Genomic DNA, 19,568 nt, shown 5'->3' with positions numbered 1-19,568 from the left:
AGACGGGCAAATATGCAGTTTATAGAACTTAACTTTTATGGATGTTGAGTAAAGTTTATTAGGTAAAACAATAAATATTGTTGTATGATTTAAATGAGACAGGGATGTGTAGGCAGAGCGGGGGTGGGGGTGATGGCTGCAATGCAGGACACAAAGTACAGTACAGTGCAGGCAGATAAAGCTAAAGAAAAAAATATCCTAAATAAAAGTGTGCAGGATTCTGCAGTGGAACACATACAGTATAGCAGCGGTTCTCAAACAGTTTCATGCCAAGGACCCCCAAATTGACTCGTATTAGCCCACGGACCCCCATTTGAAAATGTTTTGTGCAAGGGACCCCCAAAGCTATTCAAAATGTTCCAACCATTTTCGATATTTTACAAGCTCCGCGCTGAGAGCTTGTAGATCTGGTATTTTTGAATAGCCAACATATACATGGATAAAGTGGTTAAAATGATTGTGATGCTGTATTAAAGGGATAGTTCGCCCCCAAAATGATTTTTTTCCCTATCTATTAGTCACCCCATGGAGACTTGAATTCATGGGTAATTTTTTCATTCCTAAGCCAATAATTTGATGATTCCGGTAGGGTAGTCTCCTTTGTATCTTCTACCGGCACCGCTGCTTACCGGTCCGCTGGTCATCAAATTATTGGCTTAGGAATGCGACAAAAACAAAAAAAATATCCATGAAGTCAAGTCTCCATTTTTTGGGTGAATTATCCCTTTAACACGTTTTGTTGGGGACCCCCTGGAACCTCCCCGGACCCCACTTTATGAACCACTGCACACTGTGCAGTATAAGTACAGTACAGGCAGATAAAGCTAAAGAAAGAAAAAACATCCAAAATAAAAGTCTGCAGGATTCTGCAGTACAGTACAGTACAGTATAGCCAGCAGCATGGATGGATGGTCTCCTTGGTTACCATGTGTCTGAGCTAACTCAGTGCATGATGCGCTGCTAGAACACACTGTGACAGGCTGTCCATTGATTTGAACAGTGAGACGCTGCGTGCAGCCTCTATACCGTAGTGATTCTCAACCCTTTTGAATGTCAAGGAATCCCCCAGTTCCATATGCTGCATACCGGGCCAGCGGTTCTCAAAAGTGGGGTCCGGGGACCCATGGGGGTCCCGCTGCAAAATTCTAAAGCTTGTAGAATTTCGCTACGTTTGCACAACACTGTCATACCATGAAGTATAAAATAGCGCATTCGTTTATTAATAATACAAAAAAGAGATGGAATATGGATCGACAAGGTTTCTGCCCCAGAGCGACAATCCACTATAATGTAAGGTCCTGTTCTCGTGTCCCTTCATTTAAGTTCACGCAAGTGCAAGCCCCCCCCCCCCCCCTTCCCCCATAAAGTTGTCATCATGTCTCGGTGCCAGTGTCACCCCCAGTGACAGCACCCACAGAGCACCCTGAAGGTGAGGATGCACATTCCACATGCAGGCAGGTCATCATCCAGGACAGCATAGGCTTGTTGTTTTGTTCTCCAGGTAATGTTTTATTCAGGCCATCGTTCGTTCGCACGCACACACACACACACACACACACAAGTGTGGGAGGGAGACGGGAGGGAGCCGAGAGGAGTTTTTCTTGTTTGTTTGTTTGTGAAAAAATAGAGATTTGAACAGTTTGCCTAGGCTTCATAACGTTGACTTTTGTCCTCCTCTGTGGAAAAAGTACTTTTTTCACTGAAGTAAAAGTATCAATACTGCAATGTAGAAATTTCTAATTTCTAATTCCTGAACAATCGGCTGATTCGGCTTAATTTTCGGTCTGTAAAAACCAGCGGTCTGGCTTTGTCCATCTCTTTTATACAGTCTATGGTTGCATCGCGACACATTGTGAGCTTGTAGATCGGCTATTTTCAAATGGCCGAAATGTATATAGGGCTGAAGTGGTTAATGCATGTTTTGTAATAATAATCAAAAACAGTAACTAGTAACTAAAGTTTTCAAATAATTGTAGTGGAGTAAAAGTACAATATTTGCCTCTGAGATGTAGTGGAGTAGAAGTAAAAGTCCTGAAAATTAGAAAAGTACCTCAAAATTGGACATAAGTACAGTACTTGAGTAAATGTATTTACAGTAGCTACTTTACTCCACTGCTCTTTAGCGGAGATCGACAAACCTCTCTGTATTGTATAGCATGTGCTGTATGCTGACAGCGGGGTCTGCATCTCGCTCTTTTGTGAGCTTTCTTTCCGTCTCCATTTAGATTTGTCTTCTATCGATTGCATCCTCATCCTGCTTTTCTCTCCCATCCCCGTCCTGCCGTTCCTCGCTCTCTCTCCCGTCCCTCCCGCTGTGAAACCCCATCCTCCTCCTCCTCCTCCTCCTCTCCGTTTCTCCATTCTGCTCAGCTTACATTTCTCAATGTCTTTGTACAGTATACTGTCTGAAGTACTTATTTATATTATTTGCTCTTCTTTTACAGATAACAGAGCTGTTTACAGCTTCTTCTTGGTTAGTGCTGTGTTTAGTATTGGGAGTACTAGTATCGTAGGATGCATGTTTCTTTCTCGTTTCCTGTTGTCTGTACTTTTATTGATTTTTAAATGCTGGCCCTGGGAACAATTCCTATTTATTTGTGCAAATGGCAAATAAAGTCTCTCTCTCTCTCTCGCTCTCTCGCTCTCTCTCGTCTTCGCTTTCTCGTCTTTGCTTTCTTCACTTTCTCTCGTCTTGGCTCTTTCCCTTTATCGCTCAAAATACATTATGCATTATCTACTACCCCCCCCCCCCCCCCCCTTTGGTGCACAGTAAAATTCCCGCTGTTAATTTAACTCTGAGAGTGTACAAATGGACCCGTATAAGGGTCCATTTGGTTAGATTTGTACACTCTCTGTGTTACAATAGGCGCTATGCACAGCAGCCATATTGGAAAGAAATTGGGCCTCTTCTTACTTCCTTCACAGGTGTTACCAATGATACTAATGAAGGGCTCTGTTCCATTCTGGTCAGGGTGCTGATATTGTGCATGTTGGCTCACTAGAAACACTCCATTTTGGTTCCCAAATGGCCCCTTATGGTGGGTGTTTAACTCTGAGAGTGTACAAATCTTACGGGTCCATTTGGTTCCATTTGTACACTCTCAGAGTTATGGGGGTCCTTGAAAATAAGACAACCACTATGCCACACTAAATGGAACAGAGCCTTAATTACTATCATTGGTAACACCTGCAAAGGAAGTAAGGAAGGGGCCCAATTCATTCCCAAATATGGCTGCTGTGCATAGAGCCAATTGGATAAATTAACACCGTGTGAATTTTCGTCTTATCAGCCACCAACTCAAACCCCCCCACCCACCCACCCCCCACCACAACATAGAGTCACTCGTAACTCTAGAATCCTTGAACTCGCTCGGTCCACCAACGGTACCGGGCTAACCCAGGCCTTTTCTGCAGGGTTCCAGCATTAAGGAGCTTCAGCAACTCAGGTGGAAAAATCTATTAAGAGAAAAGGGAAGTTAGAGACAGATCATCAATGTCATTCTCACACTGGAGGACGACTTTAGCGCATCAGCAAGCACGTTAAGCTTCCTTTTTATGCGTTTGATTTCCAGGCCGTAGGCTTGTAGAGAAAAGGGACACCCTCATCAGCCTTTGATTGGTGCTGTTAAAGAAGGTTAATGATTATGGTCACTGGTCGGGATAAATGACAAACGGAGCTATACCTGAGTGAGCATAATCCTCGAAATGCCGGGGGGCTCCAATAATAAGAGCCTCCTGTTGTAAAACAGAACACCTCCTGACAAGCGTCAAAGTTCATCGCACAATGGAGCTGCCAGAACAGGAGTGTGGCAGAGAGTGGCACATTAGTGCCTTCGCAGCCCTGAAAGGCGTTCTTCTCACACTGGTCAGACCAAACAAAAGGACTTTGCGACTCAAAAGATCCGGCAAAGGAGCAACTACGGAAGAAGGCTTTGACAGTGCTTTTTAAGTACTCAAAGTATTTTTACTCAAATTGTAGATCGGTCATTTTAGTGTGTGCGCACACACGTGAGCCAGCCTGTGTGTGTGTGTGCATGTCTTTAAGTGGCGCACATGTTGCACTGTCTCCTGTTTGTGTTTAGGGTTAGGGTTGTAACTGGTTGCATCTTTGCGTTGCCATCAGCTGCAGCTGTTGTTGTCGTGCTCATACATACGTACATACGGACAAACACACTCGGTCACTTGTTGGAGCAACAGCACGGCTCAAAAAGAACAAAAACTTTGAAAATAGTGAAAATAGCAGATCAGCTTTTCACAGTAAGGAGGGGGGGGGGGGCAGTCAGAGCCTATATGTCTATTTGGGGGTCCATGGAAAAGTGTGGGAACCCCTGGTCTAACCTGTCCTTGCCCCACCACCCTAACCAGGTACGTGAGTGTCGCCTTGGAAAACTCACACTTTGCCAAATTAACAGTCAATGAAGCCTGGGCAAAAAACATCGAGCAAAGCTTGTTGGAACATCATCCAGATAAGACTTACAACCCTCCAGACCGGCCAAGACTTTATTTATAAGCCTCTGGGAGGTTGCCAGAGTATCTATAAGAGCAACATAACTTGATGGGAGTATAGCCCTTTTAAACTCAACTGGGACTTTTTGTCCGTGGTGGAAAGTAAGTAAGAACGTTTACTCAAGTACTGTACTTAAGTAGAATTTAATATTAAGTAATACTTTATACTTCTACTCCACTGCCTCTAAGAGGCAAATGTTGTACTTTTTATTCCACCACAATTATTTAATAATTTTAGTTACTAGTTACTTTGCAGATTTATATTATTATTACAAAAGACACATTAACCACTCAAGCGCATTATTTCTTGGTTATTGGAAATCAATAGCTGATCTACGCGTGTGAGCTTGATCTGCTATTTTCGAAAAAGGTTTGACACATTTTGAAACATTTTAGCACTTTTGCTATTTCTTCTGCAGTAAGCAGGGTAGGCCTCATGGGCTTTACCCACCAACACTGACTTCACATTAACGGGCATTGACGGGCAGAAACCTCTAATCTCCGTATTATAACATTTTGCGTTTTTTTTTCTCTAACATCTTGTGTGTTCTTTTTTTTATTTATTAACGCCCTACTTGAACATACTACAGCGTCACACAAAAGTATCAAAATAGCAGACCCACAAGCTCGGCCGCGTTTTGAGCTTGTAGATCTGCTACTTGTACTAAAAAGACATGGACAATTTCTTTCTAAAAATACATTGTCCCTGGAACTTTTTCTGATTTGAGCAAATTCTCTCCACTCTTTTTCTAGGTATATATTCCAAGTTTCAGTTTTCTCCTAATACAAAGTCAAATGTGATGTTTTCCAATTCGAATTTTCCTATTAATGCAAATTCACATTAATGTTTTTTCTTCGATTCAAACTGTTCTTTAACATCAATACCTTCAGAGGATACTAGCTTCAACCGAACAGCCTCCTCAGGGATGTCATTAGGCAGAGGGGCAACTATTGCACCAATATCTGCAAATCAACCTTTTTTTTATTAACCCCTGTGTATTCCCTCGCATCCTACAACACTGCGAGTGGCTTTGGTAACTCATTCAAACCGTGCTTTGAGCTTGTATATCTGCTATTTTTGAAAAATCGTGGAAATTTGGGCAAATCTTTGAATACATTTTTTTCTCAAATCAAATCTCTGCTTCTGGAGGTCCCTGGGACAAAATATTTTACCAATATTCGCTTTAAAATATATATGTTCAAAGATGTGCGCACATTTTTCAAAAATAGCAGATCTACAAGCTTGTAGCGTGGCATACGAGCTTGCATATCTGCTATTTTTGAAGTATAAAATAATGGTTATAGATTTTTTTTTAAAGAAAATGACACAGATGCGTTCCCGGATTGAATGGGATAGATAAATATGAAATATGGCATTAGCGGGCTGCCGGGCTCCCTTGAGAAAGCACTCACTCTTTCACTCGGCCCCACAGGTTGAGAACTAGTGGAATAAGCTAAACTGAATAAAAGCACTACGGGAGCACCATGTTACGAAGAGACGTTTAACCCATTGAGACCTGAAGCCGATTCTACATGTCTCCGAAATCTCAACAGTTTTCTGAAAAACGTTTGTTTCTATATCAGTGGTGCTCAATCTTTTTCATGTCAAGGACCCCCAAAATGATATGTATTTGGCCGCGGACCCCCAGCAAAATATTTTGTTCCAGGGACCCCCCCTGAAGCAAAGATTTGAGTTAAAAATGTTCGCTTTAAAAATATATATATTCAAATATTTGCACACATTTTCACGAATTTTCAAAAATAGCGCTACGAGCTTGTATATCTGCTATTTTTGAATAGCCCAAAGTGTAAAATAATGCTTTTTAGCTCAAATCTAAAAATGAGACAGTTCCAGGTCTTAATGGGTTAAATAGGAAACCCACGTTTCCCTAAAATCCTCACCCGTACCAGCAAGCATAGAAGAACAAAGTCCCTATATCTTTGCTGTCGGGCAGAAACCTCTTATCAAAAGTAGCAGAACCACAAGCACGACCTTGTGGATCTGCTACTTTTGAATTTGAATCCTGAAAAGTGAGTTTTGGGACATAGCCTACTGTACAAGGTGGGCTTCACTGAGGTTTCCAACCAGACAGAGACGTTAGCTACACCTATAAAAGGTTAATAGTCTCTGTCTACCCAAATCTACCCGAAAACCTGACTGTCTTCTGTGAGGCCTGCCAGCTCAGGCGTCGGCTTTAAACTCTATAAGCCATTGACCACCAAGGCTCATACCCAGTACAATTTTGAGGTATTGTTACTTCACGGGAGTATTTCCAATTTTCAGTATTTTTACTTCTACTCCACAACATCTCAGAGGCAAATATTGTACTTTTACTCCCCAATTTTTTTTGGCAACTTTAGTTACTACTAATCTACTTTGTAGATTTTCATTATTGTTACAAAACATACATTACCCACTTCAGCCCAAAATACATTTCGGCTATTTACGAGCCGATCTACAAGCCCTCAATGCGTCGCGATGTGAAGCATTGTGAGCTCGTAGATCGGCTATTTTCAAAAGATTCGTATACATTTTACATATTTGAAAACTTGGGACATTCTGCGCAATGATACTTTCTACTTTTGGTACTTTAAGTACATTTTTATACCAATACTTTTGTACTTTTACTCAAGTATTTGTTTAATTATGGACTGTAACAGAGTATTTCTACATTGCAGTATTGATACTTTTACTTGAGTAAAACATTTGAGTACTTTTTCCACCACAGCTCATACCCTCAACAGATTAATTGGTCTCCACCCAGGATTACCACAAAAGGGCAAAATAATACAGACAGAAGCACTGCAATCTGTGCAGCCAGCCCTCGCGTTGACTTATTTACTAATGAATGAGTGAGTGAGTGAGGAAAAGATAACCCTCTTGATTCCCTCTGGAATCTTCATTTCCCCCCTCATTGATACCATTGAAATGACTTGCAAAAGTATTCACACAACTCCAGTTAATTGGAGAATCTAGAAATCTCTTGCCTTATACTCCAAAGTTAAACCAATACTTTCAGCTGCTCTATGTAATGGTCTTGTTCTACCCTGGATTTGAACCCGGGTCTCCTGCACAAGTGCTGAAATGTTTACCACTGAGCTAATAGAGCCTGTCTGCTTGCTTGGGGAAGAAATAGAATTCTGGTCAAAAGGTCAAAATTAGTTTCAAAACAGGATCATGTCAAAGGATGTGTCAAAACAGACACATGATTTAAAGGGCAAGACCACTTTGGTAGAGGTTTGGGTTGTGTAGTTACCTTGCCATGATGTAACTCCAAAGGTGGACAAGAAATCAAAAATAATTGCTCCATTGGTTAGAAATTGATAATTCAAAATATGCTCCTCATTGACTTGCATTGTACGGTAAAACAGCTCTCAAAGTCACTCTTTCAGCACATAAACGAATGCAAACAAGGCTGATTCAGACAATTAATATAGAACATCACAAAACCCAGTTCTGTTTTTTTTTTTTTTATAAAAATGGTAACTTCCTGTTGATTTAGCTATTTTTATGAAGAAGAAAACCCGGACTGGATCTGTGGATCCGGATCTTCAAATTGTAAAATCAGCAGGAAGTTGATTTTTATAAAAAAAAAGAATCAGTACTGGGTTTTGTGATGTTCTATATTGTCTGAATCAGCTTTGTTTGTGTTCGTTTAATTGCTAAAAGAGTGACTTTGAGAGCTGTTTTACCGTACAATGTAAGTTAATGAGGAGCATTTTTTGAATTATCAACTTCTAATCAATGGAGCAATATTTTTTTATTTCTTGTCCACCTTTGGAGTTACATCATTGCAAGGTAACTACACAAGCCAAACCTCTACCAAAGTGGTGTTGCCCTTTAAATGTCTCAATAGAAGAGCAGGGAGACCAAATACAACTGCCCGAATTGTATTGTAAGTTATATTGTACAGTATTAACAACCTCTACCATACAGATTGGACAAAACAACTTTTTATTCACAAAAAAAAAAAGCATACCGGTTAACAATTAATGCGTCTCCCTGCTATGCGCGTGGATGTGGAAATTCTACTGCACGCTTCTAATATTTGTAATGAACACCGGTGAAATGAATCAATAGAGATAAATACACAAATCAATCATGGTTTGATTTTGTGTTTGCAAGTATCAGAGCACGTCTTCACGAAGCGACGCGTTCTGAGCTTGTAGATCTACTACTTTTGCTATTTTGAATTTTAATCCTGAAAAGTAACAGTTTTGGACATGAGGTTTCCACTCGACAGAGATAGTATAATTATCACGTAAGCCCTATGTAACGAACACAGTATGTTAATAATACAATATAACATACTGCACTTCCAGTTTGCAGCTTTACATCTCTCCATGCCCCTGTCTTCCTCATCTATTGATATTAAGCTATAACTCTCTCTCTCCCTCTCTATCTCGCCCTGATTTTACAGGCAGGCTGTGTTGTAGTCCGTACCGTGACCAAAGAAAGCTAGAGGATGTTTCAGTTTCCTTCCCTCGTTCCTCTAGCCCATATTCTCTCTCTCTCTGTTTCTCTCTCTCTCTCTTACACACGCCTGCCTCTACATCTATCTGTTTCTCCCTGCTGCGTATTAATGATGTAATTAAATACTTTTTGCGCAGCGAGAATTAAGACGGATAAAATGTATTGAGCGAGTGCATTTGTACATACAAGGAAGGCCACCACAATGGTCCCAGTCGATGGTCAAAATAAATGTATACGTCAGACAAAAAAATCGTATATTTTTTCAAAAGAAAATCTAAGATTTTACACATATTTTTGAAAATATTGTTGTTGAAAATTTCAGTTTTTTTTGTTTTAAAGAATTTCAGAAATTTTCAACAGCAATAACAATCTATAAATGAAAAATATCTAGGGTGAAAATAGCAGATCCCAAGCTCACAACGTGTTGCAATGTGATGAGTATTTTCACTATTTTTGAAGTAAGGATTTATTTTTGTAAAGTTTGGGTATCTTTTTGGTCTCGACCTACAGAAGTTTGGGAACCACTCTAGACTCAGGACACTGCAGAGAAAGGAAGAGAACTACTAGAGTGCAGGGAGATCGGCCTCAAGCTCAATGCCAAGCAAACAAAAGTAATGGCATTCAACACAGAGGGAAAACCAATGCCACTGCCAAAGGGAACGTGCTCGAGGTATAGTCGAAGACTTCAAATATCATGGTGCCTGTTTCAGCGGAACAGGATCTGAAGGTCCAGAGAGAACTTGCCTAAAATGCCAGTGTGGCAATCTGACATGGTGGATGCTGTACAGCAGGGGTCCTCAACTGGGGGTCCGGGATCCAAAGGGGGTCTTCAGAGTTACTACAGGGGGTCCGCCAAAATCTTTGTGGGATGGGGCACCATAGCCGAAAATAGACGATCTACTGTAGATTGGCTATTGTCGGAGAGTTGGTGTAGAGGGAAAAAGAGCAGACCAAGTACAGAGCCAATGGTCAAGTTGACAAAATATTGAGGGTTTAAAAGGTTAACTATCTGAAAATACACATTAGCATGAATCCAACTGTATCTGTGGAATCTATGAAAAATAAATGTTCAATTTCATACAATATGTAGTGGGGGGAGAGTGGGAGGGGGTCCCTGCTTCACATCCCTCTCAGCTAAGGGGTCCTTGGCCTGAAAAAACATCGAAGACCCCTGCTGTACAGGACCGAGACATGGACGCTCACAGCACAGCGGGGAAAAGGTCACATGGGCGGACCACATCAGAAACTTGGACTTCTACGGGTCACACACAGCCAAGATCATACAGAGAGAGAAGGATGAGTCTGGCAGGGCACTGCGTCAGGCACCCGAAACTGGCAGCGGGCAAAATTTCACTGTGGGATCCATCCAGAGGCGCTGGCATTAATGTTGTTAAATGCACTTAGGTTATGGCCAGTTTTTGTATATTTATAGGGTATGTGCAATGGCTTCATGGCTCCTACCAAAGGCTCACTCTTTTCTCCTCTGTCTCTCCTTTCTATTCCTATCTCTGTCACTTATATCTCTCTCCCTCAGGCTGTTCTTATCTCCGGGGGGGGATTTTTATCATGTGCTGATCACAGTCTCTTTTTGACCTCAGAGTAGGAGAATGATCTTACACCCCTTCATCCCTCAAAATGATATCTCCCCATTCCCCTGTCTCCCTCCTCGCCTCTTTTTTATCAAGCTTTAAAGATATAATCCGTAACTTTTATGGCCTATCCCTGCACGAGAGGCCACATTTCTACCTACCACTACTCTTCCAAGATGGAAAGCCTTCTTGGCCGGGTCAGGTGATATCTCATGCTCATGAGCTTTGGGCAGTACTACGTGTCAACCAGTAGGTATCCTACCCGACAACAGGGTCAACGTTTCTCAGTGGAAGAGCAGAGATACTACCTTCAACCTCTGTGTGGTGCAGATGTGTTAGTTATATTGACAAAGATGAGAGAAAGGTTTGCGCTCTTGTTCAAGTGTCCAAAAAAGATATTGTGGTCCACTGGCGCCTAACTTTACGTTTGAGTGGAGGGGGGGCAGACTTTGAGGGTAAACTACAACTACAGCGACATTTATTTTTACCCTAGTCGGGACCCGACAAATTCGGCCCCAGCAGGGCCGAATTTGTCACATATTTGTCGAGCTTCTGGCCGAGCCATTTTTTCACCCAGTGCCAATTGATACTGTATGTAATCCTGGGCGCTACTCTCCCTCTGCCAGCCTAGGGAGAGCCCAGAACTGTACATTTAATAGGCTACATATACAGTATAATAGCAGCGCAGCCTGCCTTTTATGTTACGAGCCTAGGACACTATAGATGCAGGAGCAGCAGCTGCCGTCATACAGTAGCCTGTCGAGGTTGTGGGTGTGCAGCCAATGAAGCAGGCAGACAGACAGCCTGCATGAGACAGTGTTGGAGGCTATACAGTAAATGAAGTTAACAGCCTTGAAGGCTGAGCCTTCGTCAACAGTATTTCGGGAGGGTAAATGTTTTCAACTGCCGTGTGGATTACCATGTGTCTATGATTTCAGATCAAAGCCTTTAGAAACAAAAAATTATGAAACTTACTTGGAGCGATCGATCATTTCCCCCTTAACCTATGTAGCACTTTATGTTTACATTTTAAGATATGAGCACGCAGATCAAAGTTTCGTCGGCTCTAAAACATCCCTTTGAAGTCCGTGGCACAGCTTTTTTTTTTAGACCTCATCTCTCAGACAGCGTAGAATGTCCATCCAATGACGGAACAGATCAGCACTTCCGGTGACTGCTGTCACGAGTGTATAATGAATGGAACAGACGGGGCCTGGGGGCGGAGGAAAAAAAATACGCTTTGGAGGGGAGCAGATCAACGAGCGCTCAACATGTCGCGCTGTGGGCTTGTTGATTTGGATGACGATTTAAAAAAAAAATGAAACAAGAAATTTTAAATTGGAAGAATTATTTAAGAAAAATAATGAATGCAGAAAAAAGTGTTTGTGTAAAAAATAAATCACTATCGTCTCTGTCCAAAACTAGCAAAAGTAGCAGATCGACAAGCTCTTGCTGCTACTTCTGATACTTTTGTGTGGCGCTGTAGTATGATCAACGTTAATTCATGAAAAAACTCAAAGTTAGAATATGGAGGTAAGAGGTTTCTGCCCGTCAGCAACGATATTATCCTTCCATCCAGACATAAACCTCTCTTCTCTCTCTCTCTCTCTCTCTCCTCTCCTCTCCCCCTACTCGTCTCTTTAACTTCCCCCGCAGGCGACTACATATTGATGACGGTGTACTTTGACCTGAGCAGGCGGATGGGCTACTTCACCATTCAGACCTACATCCCCTGCATCCTCACCGTGGTGCTCTCCTGGGTGTCCTTTTGGATCAAGAGTGACGCCACGCCCGCCAGGACCGCCCTAGGTATGAACTTAACAGCAGTGATTCTCAACACTTTTTCATGTCAAGAACCGCCAAATGTATATGTATTTGGCGGCGGACCACCATCTGATTTTTTTTGTGTGCCAGGGACCTCCAGAAGCAAAGATTTGAGTTACAAATGATCCCTAAATAATATATAATACAGATCAATAATTTAAAGATTTGCAGAAATGTTTTTTTTTTTCTCATTTTCTTTTTTTGCTCATTGCGCTATGAGCTTGTATATCTGCTATTTTTGAATTGCCAAAGTATAAAATATGGTTAAAACGATGTGACGCTATATTAACTCATTTTGCGGGGTACTCCCTGGTACCCCCCCCCCCCCCCCCACAACACCACTGCGGGTCCCCATACCCCACTTTGAGAACACCTACACCCTAGCTGCCCCCGAGGTCGGGGTTGCTCTGGGCCAGGCTGGGGTGCGGGGGAAGGGAGGCGAGGGAGAGACAAGAGAGAAGAAAGGGGGGAAAACATGTGTAAAATGTATTGCTGGTTTCTGTGTGCTTCTATGCTGGATTGTAAATCAGATCATGCCTGTGCACTGCTTGTTTGCGCACTTGAGCATGAATGTTATACATCAGAGGTTACCGACCTTTTCGGGATCAGGGCCCACTTGAAAAGCGTTTGCGGGCTATACCCATCTGACCACTTGCATTTTCAGAGCATGTGTATTTTAATGATCAAACAATCAATGGTGTCTCGGCTTTAATGAAGTAGTATAATACATTTTTTTATCTGTAACACAATGAAAATTCATTTTTCAAGGTCTTAAAGAAACCTTTAATGTTAATACTAATATTATATTATCTTTACAATAGTACTGTTTTGCCATATTATTTGGCGGCCCCGAATATCCTCACAGCCCGTGAGGTGGGCTGTGAGGATTTTGCAATAACATTGCAATTATATTGTTTTAATAGCTACACAGTACACACTACAGTATCCTAACTAACAATGAACTAAATACATTCAAAGTTGTTTATTTCACAAAATAACGTATTGGTCAAAAGGTCATTACATGCTCAGCTCTGGACTAATCAGAGATATTGGACTGGTTAAGAATCCAGAATCTCAACAAAAGACAATGGTGTTTAAAAACTGTATTAACAGGATAGAGGCAGTGGAAGGTTACTGTGGCCTCTGGGCATAATCATCTATTTTTTGAGGGGCAGAAGGCAAAACTGATGGGCCACGGCCATTTGCTAGATTCATTCAAATCTAGCAAATTAGCCAGTGTTATGACAGCCATGTCTCGTTGACACTGAATGCCCGGCGCTCAAGCACTTTATTTATCCTAATGGCACATTCATACAGATCATAGAAATAGAAATACAAATAGAAATGTGGTCGTCGTGGCTCAGGAAGTTGGAAGGTTCCCGGTTGGATCCCCGGTTCCCCCTGGGTTATTGTCAAAGTGTCCTTGAGCAAGACACAGAACCCCTAATTGCTCCCGATGAGCAGGTTGGTGCCTTGCATGGTTTCCTCCGCCATCGGTGTGTGAATGTGCGTGCATGGGTGTGTGTGAATGGGCGAATGTAATGAACATTATAAAGCACTTTGGATAAAGGAGCTATATAAATAAACCATCCAAGAAGTGCCTGGCATTCAGTGGAGCAGTTAGTAGAGCAATGCCTTGCTTAAGGGCATGTCAACAGTAGTGGAGGAGCGTTGAGGGAGCGAAAGAGTGCATCTTACTTCCACCCGCCCCAATCAGATTGGAGCCAGTGACCTTACAGTGGAAGCCTGCTGCTTCAAACTGCAGGCGATGGAAACCCTTCATAACCTCTAAAACTTTTAACAGGACAGCATGTAATGGTAATGTACTGCTACAGTACTTTATTGCTGCATGGCAGACACTTCTGGCTCTATCGGACACGTTCTGCTGCCAAAACCACAGGAGCACACAGTGGTGGGAAGTAAGGGAGTACATTTACTAGTACTGTACTTAAAGGTATACTGGTAAGATACAGGGGGTCGCAGATCTGTGTGTGTACATGCACACTCCCCCCTCCCCCTATATATATTTTTTTCATTTAGGCTCAAAGTTACCTAAGTTAACCTTTAAGTACAACTCTGAGGTACTTTTACTTGATTGATTGATTGAATACTTTATCATTCAAAAATTAAAACAGCACAAGGTTGTGGTTCCATTGTGGTCCTATGTATTGAATTCATCAACATAGCATAACATCCTCCTATAATTCTAGTAACCTCTGTAGTAGTTAGTGTCTGTCTGAGACCAAACCACTGAAGCCAAACCTGTGAGGCCAAACACGTTTCTGCCCGGTTCTCCTCGGTGCCTGGAGCTATTGATCTCAAATCGCGCACAGCCATTCACCATTACCATGCGCATGGAACTCCGAAGCCCGTTTTTTGATATCACTAAATCTAATAATGATAATAATAATAATAATAATGAATTGCATTTTTTTTGGCGCTTTTCTAAGTACTCAAACTTACTCAAAGCGCTTTACAATGGTTAATTCATTCATACAGGGAGGGGACATTGGGAGGTGGAGCGGCGAACAGTCGACGCCAGCGTCCCCACTTTTCCCACATTCACACACCAATGGTGGCAAGCTAGCGCCTACCGAATCATTGGAGGCAGTGTAGGGTTCAGTGTCTTGCCCAAGGACACTTCGACATGTGGACAGGAGGAGGAGCTGGGATTCGAACCTCCGACCCACGGATCATTGGACGACCTGCTCTACCTCCTGAGCCACAGCCACAGCTGTTTATTCCCATTTTTATGTCAAAAATTCTTCTGCCCTGTTCTCCTCACTGCCTGGCGCTATTGCTCTCAAATCGCGCACAGCCATTGACCATTACCATGTGCATGGAACTGTCGAGCCAGTTCTTCGATATCACTAAATCTCAGCTCTTTATTCGTATTTTTATGTCAAAGAATGTCAAGAATGTGGCCATGCTTGCTGGCTGGAGAGAGAGAGAGGGGGACAGAGAGAGACAATATGTGTGTGTGTGTGTGTGTGTGTGTGTGTGTATATATATATATATATATATATATATATATATATATGTATATATATATATATATATATGTATATATATATATATATATATATATATATATATGTATATATATATATATATACACATACGGGACAGGACGTGCGGGGAGGACGCGCGACAGGACGTGCAATAACCCCACGTTTGCAACTACTTTTGCCTGCGCACTTCACCGGGTATGGTCCAGTTTAACATAATACAACGAATACATAACTATGTACAAAGGAGAAAAGGGAAAAACAGCGGCAGTGAATGACACCTCCTTTCCTACTTTGCATTTACCTCCCCTTGTGGTCTCCTGATAGATGTTTTTTTAAAGCCAATTTGGAAAGAAACCAGTGATTTACATGTTTTAATGGATGGTGTCAGGGCATTCCGCATTTTGGTGGCAAAGTAGTAGAATGAGAATTTTCCCATGTTTGTTCTAAATTTTACTTGAGTGTTTCTATTTTTCGATATCTTATACTTCTACTCCGCTACATCTCAGAGGCAAATGATTTAACTTTTTACTCCACAACTGATGGATCTGTTTTTTCCCTTATCAACCATATATATATATATATCCATACATGGCGAGACATAGCATAAATATATGAGTACCAGACATTTTCATAAAAGGCGATAAAGAAAAACCAGACTCAGAACACAGGCAGCCATTGGATGTAGTGAAATATCTTGTATTCAGAAAGAGAGAGTATGGAAGGTTACAGTATCAACAGGTGTTATCGCATCATCGGTCGTCGTCTCTCTCTCGTTAAACAGAGAAAGCACTGGATTTTAACAGCGTCCGTTAACATAAACATATGACATCATTGAAGATACATCGAGCGTCCAGCCGTCGGAGGTGTAATCCTGCCATTGGTGGATAGTGATGATTGCGTCGTCGTCATATGAGGATGATGATGGTAGATGATGAAGATGATGATGATGGTGTGACAGTTTATCTTTGAACAAACAGCGTCCACATGTCTCAAACAACACGTTGGCCTCGGCTCTGACCGGTCACTGGTCAGTGGTGACTTCAGTGGCGCTGAAGGAATTGTTAGCGTAGGGAAGAACACCAAGATATAGTGTTCTCAAAACAACAGATAGTCACAGAAAGCCTGTAGCTAGTTTGACCTTGCATAGACAGGAGAAATAGGGAGAATAGAGTACATGACTGAATTTAGGCCAATATGACACCATTTATATTAATTGGACATTTAAAGCAGGTTTAGGGCACTAGACAAATTATGATCAATCAAAATAACTCTATCAACAACAATTATTTGAAAACTTGAGTTACTAGTTACTTCCACCACTCTAAGTAGGCTACCTCAGAAACTTCTGTGGAGTTACATCGCACATAATGCCCTCTGTGATGTGAGGCATAGTCGACAAACCACAGATGACAGTGGCATAATAATAAAGTCGCCTCACATCGTGTCACGTTTACCACAGACAACGGCTGTTAATGCGTTGGGTTTACTCATCAAATCAACAGGCACGGGGCAGATTGTGTGCTTTTTGCTGTCAGTATGAGATTAACTTAACAGGACGTGTGCAACTTGTATTCCGCTCTCACACTTCTGTAACACTAACGCCCTGTCATAGTACGTTGAAGCGAATGTGGTTGTGCAGCAGTGGTGTAAAGTAACCAAGTACATTTACTCAAGTACTGTACTTAAGTACAATTTTGAGGTGTCTGTACTTTACTTTACCAATTTCCAATACTTTTACTTCTACATATTGGATCCATATATTGTACTTTTACTCCACTACAATTATTTGAAGACTATAGTTACTAGTTACTTTGTAAATTTGTATTATTATTACAAAACATACATTAACCACTTCAGCCCTATATACATTTTGGCCATTTGAAAATAGCCGATCTAGCGTTGCGTTGCGACGCGTTGTGAGCATGTAGATAGCTATTTTCGAAAGATTTTTATACATTTGAAAACATGTGAAATGGGACATTCTGCATAATGAGTACTTTTACTTCTGGCAATCTAAGTACATTTTGATACCATTACTTTTGTACTTTTACTCAAGTCAATTTTTAATTCCAGACTTTTACTTGTAACGGAGAATCTCTACATTGCAGTATTGTTACTTTTACTTGAGTAAAAAAAAAAGAGTACTTTTCCCACCACTGTTGTGCAGCATGTATGAGCAGTATGACGGCAACAGAGAGGTTAACCAAACTTCAGAGGTACTCTGTAGTACTATATCGTCGGCGTCGCTGTCAGGCTGAAACCTTGTATGTCCAAAACCATGACTTTTCTGGAAATGGAAAAAACGATCCCAATTAATATTTTGTTTAAAGCAGTGGTTCTCAATCTTTTCCGTGTCAAGGACCCCCAAATTGATATGTATTTAGCTGCGGACCTTTTTCTGAAAATGTTATGTGCCAGGGACTCAAAGAAGAGGAGATCTGTGCAAAAAAATCAAAATGTTCCAAACAAAAATGTTCAAAAATAGCAGATGTACAAGCTGCGCATCTGCTATTTTTTAATAGCCAACGCATAAATGGAAAAAGTGGTTAAAGTGATTGTGATGCCGGATTAACACATTTAGCTGGGGACCCCCTGGAACCCACCCCAAGGACCCCTGGGGGTCCCCGAACCCCACTTTGAGAAGCAGTGGTCTAAAGCTCTTGTTGATACTTTTTGTGTAGGTGCTTTTTTTTTCTCTTTTCCAATTGGCTCCGGTCACAACCCCCCTAACAGCCCTCCTGGGGGGGCACAGACCCCACTTTGAAAGCCTAGACAGTATAGAAGACTGTGATATAATAGCACCCCGCAGGCCTCCATGTATGGATGTCTGTCATACTGATGAGAAAGAGGCAGCGTGCTGATAAGAAAAGGGGGGAGTAGCGTACACAGTGGTGGAAAAAGTACTCAAATGTTTTACTTAAGTAAAAGTATCAATACTGCAATGTAGAAGTACTCTGTTGCAAGTAAAAGTCTGGAATTTACTTACAACTACAAAAGTATTACAAAATGTACTCGAAGTGCCAAAAGTAAAAGTACTAAAATGTTGCAAAGTAACTACTAAAGTTTTCAAATAATTGTAGTGGAGTAGAAGTAAAAGTATAAACAATTGAAAATACTCTGGTAAAAGTACCTTAACATTGTAAAAGTACAGTACTTGAGTAAATGTACTTAGTTACTTTACACCACTGGGTAGCATACACTGTTACTACGTTACGCCACTGAGAGGGAGAGACATCTTTATGCAGCTGATGAATATGATCAAATAGCCTACCTCTCATTACGTAATGTAAGAATGTTGTGAATCCAAAGCGTCATTGTTGCCATTCTTTATCCTCTGTCTCTGTAGTTATCCACGTCGATATTGGAGTTCCGAGGGTGTGCCGTCTCTGTCGGGTGTAAACCTCATATGTCCAAACCTGTTACTTTTCAGGATTCAAATTCAAAAATGGCAAAAGTAGCAGATCTACAAGCTCGAAACGCGTCGCTTCGCGCCACGTTTCGAGCGTGTGGATCTGCTACTTTTGATGGTTTTGTGTGACGCATGTAGTGTGATTCAAGTAGAGCCTACATTTACGGGGAAAAAACACAAAAAGTTAGAATATGGGCCCGGATCACTGGCGTAGCGGTCCGGGCACCTATAGGCTATAATCTAGCCTGACAGCGGCGCGTCTTGCGGGTTCGACCTTCGCTGCGTGTCACTCCCTATCTCTCTTCCCATTTCCTGTCAGCCTACTGTCCTATCAATAAAAAAATCCCCAAAATAAATCTTTTTAAAAAGAAAGTTAGAATATTATGGATATATGAGGTTTCTGTCCGAACTGATATCACAGATATCTATTGCAGTGGTTCTCCAACTTTTTCATGTCAAGGACCCCCAAAATTATATGTATTTGGCTACGGACCCCCATCTCATTTTTGAAAAAAAAAAAAAAAAAAAATAGCAGATCTACCAGCTCATAGCACGGCATAGCCAAAGTATAAGATATGGTTAAAGTGGTTAAAATGATTGTGACGCTATATTAACACATTTTTCTGGGGACCCCTGGTACCCCCCCCCCCCCCCCCCCCCAAGGAACCCTGGGGGTCCCTGGACTTTGAGAACCAATGGTCTATTGGACATGAGGCTACAGTGATTCTGAACGATCTTGCACTGAGTTTGGACAC

General features: G+C 41.6%; 1 protein-coding gene across 1 annotated transcript in view; it reads left to right on the top strand.

Moving 5' to 3' along the window:
- Positions 1–19,568, top strand: part of LOC311040377 (gamma-aminobutyric acid receptor subunit gamma-3-like) — a gene marked incomplete at its 3' end in the record, with an annotated part of 176,953 nt that overhangs the window by 132,873 nt on the left and 24,512 nt on the right. The window contains exon 7 of the mRNA XM_084050625.1: positions 12,226–12,378. Within this exon, the coding sequence (XP_083906751.1) occupies positions 12,226–12,378 (153 nt within the window). The remainder of the gene's footprint in view (positions 1–12,225; positions 12,379–19,568) is intronic.

Source organism: Gymnoscopelus microlampas (assembly GCF_963454915.1).
Source record: "Gymnoscopelus microlampas genome assembly, chromosome: 24".
NCBI lineage: Eukaryota > Metazoa > Chordata > Actinopteri > Myctophiformes > Myctophidae > Gymnoscopelus > Gymnoscopelus microlampas.
The sequence above is the reverse complement of the archived record's forward strand: the minus strand, read 5'-3'. Positions and strand labels throughout refer to the sequence as shown.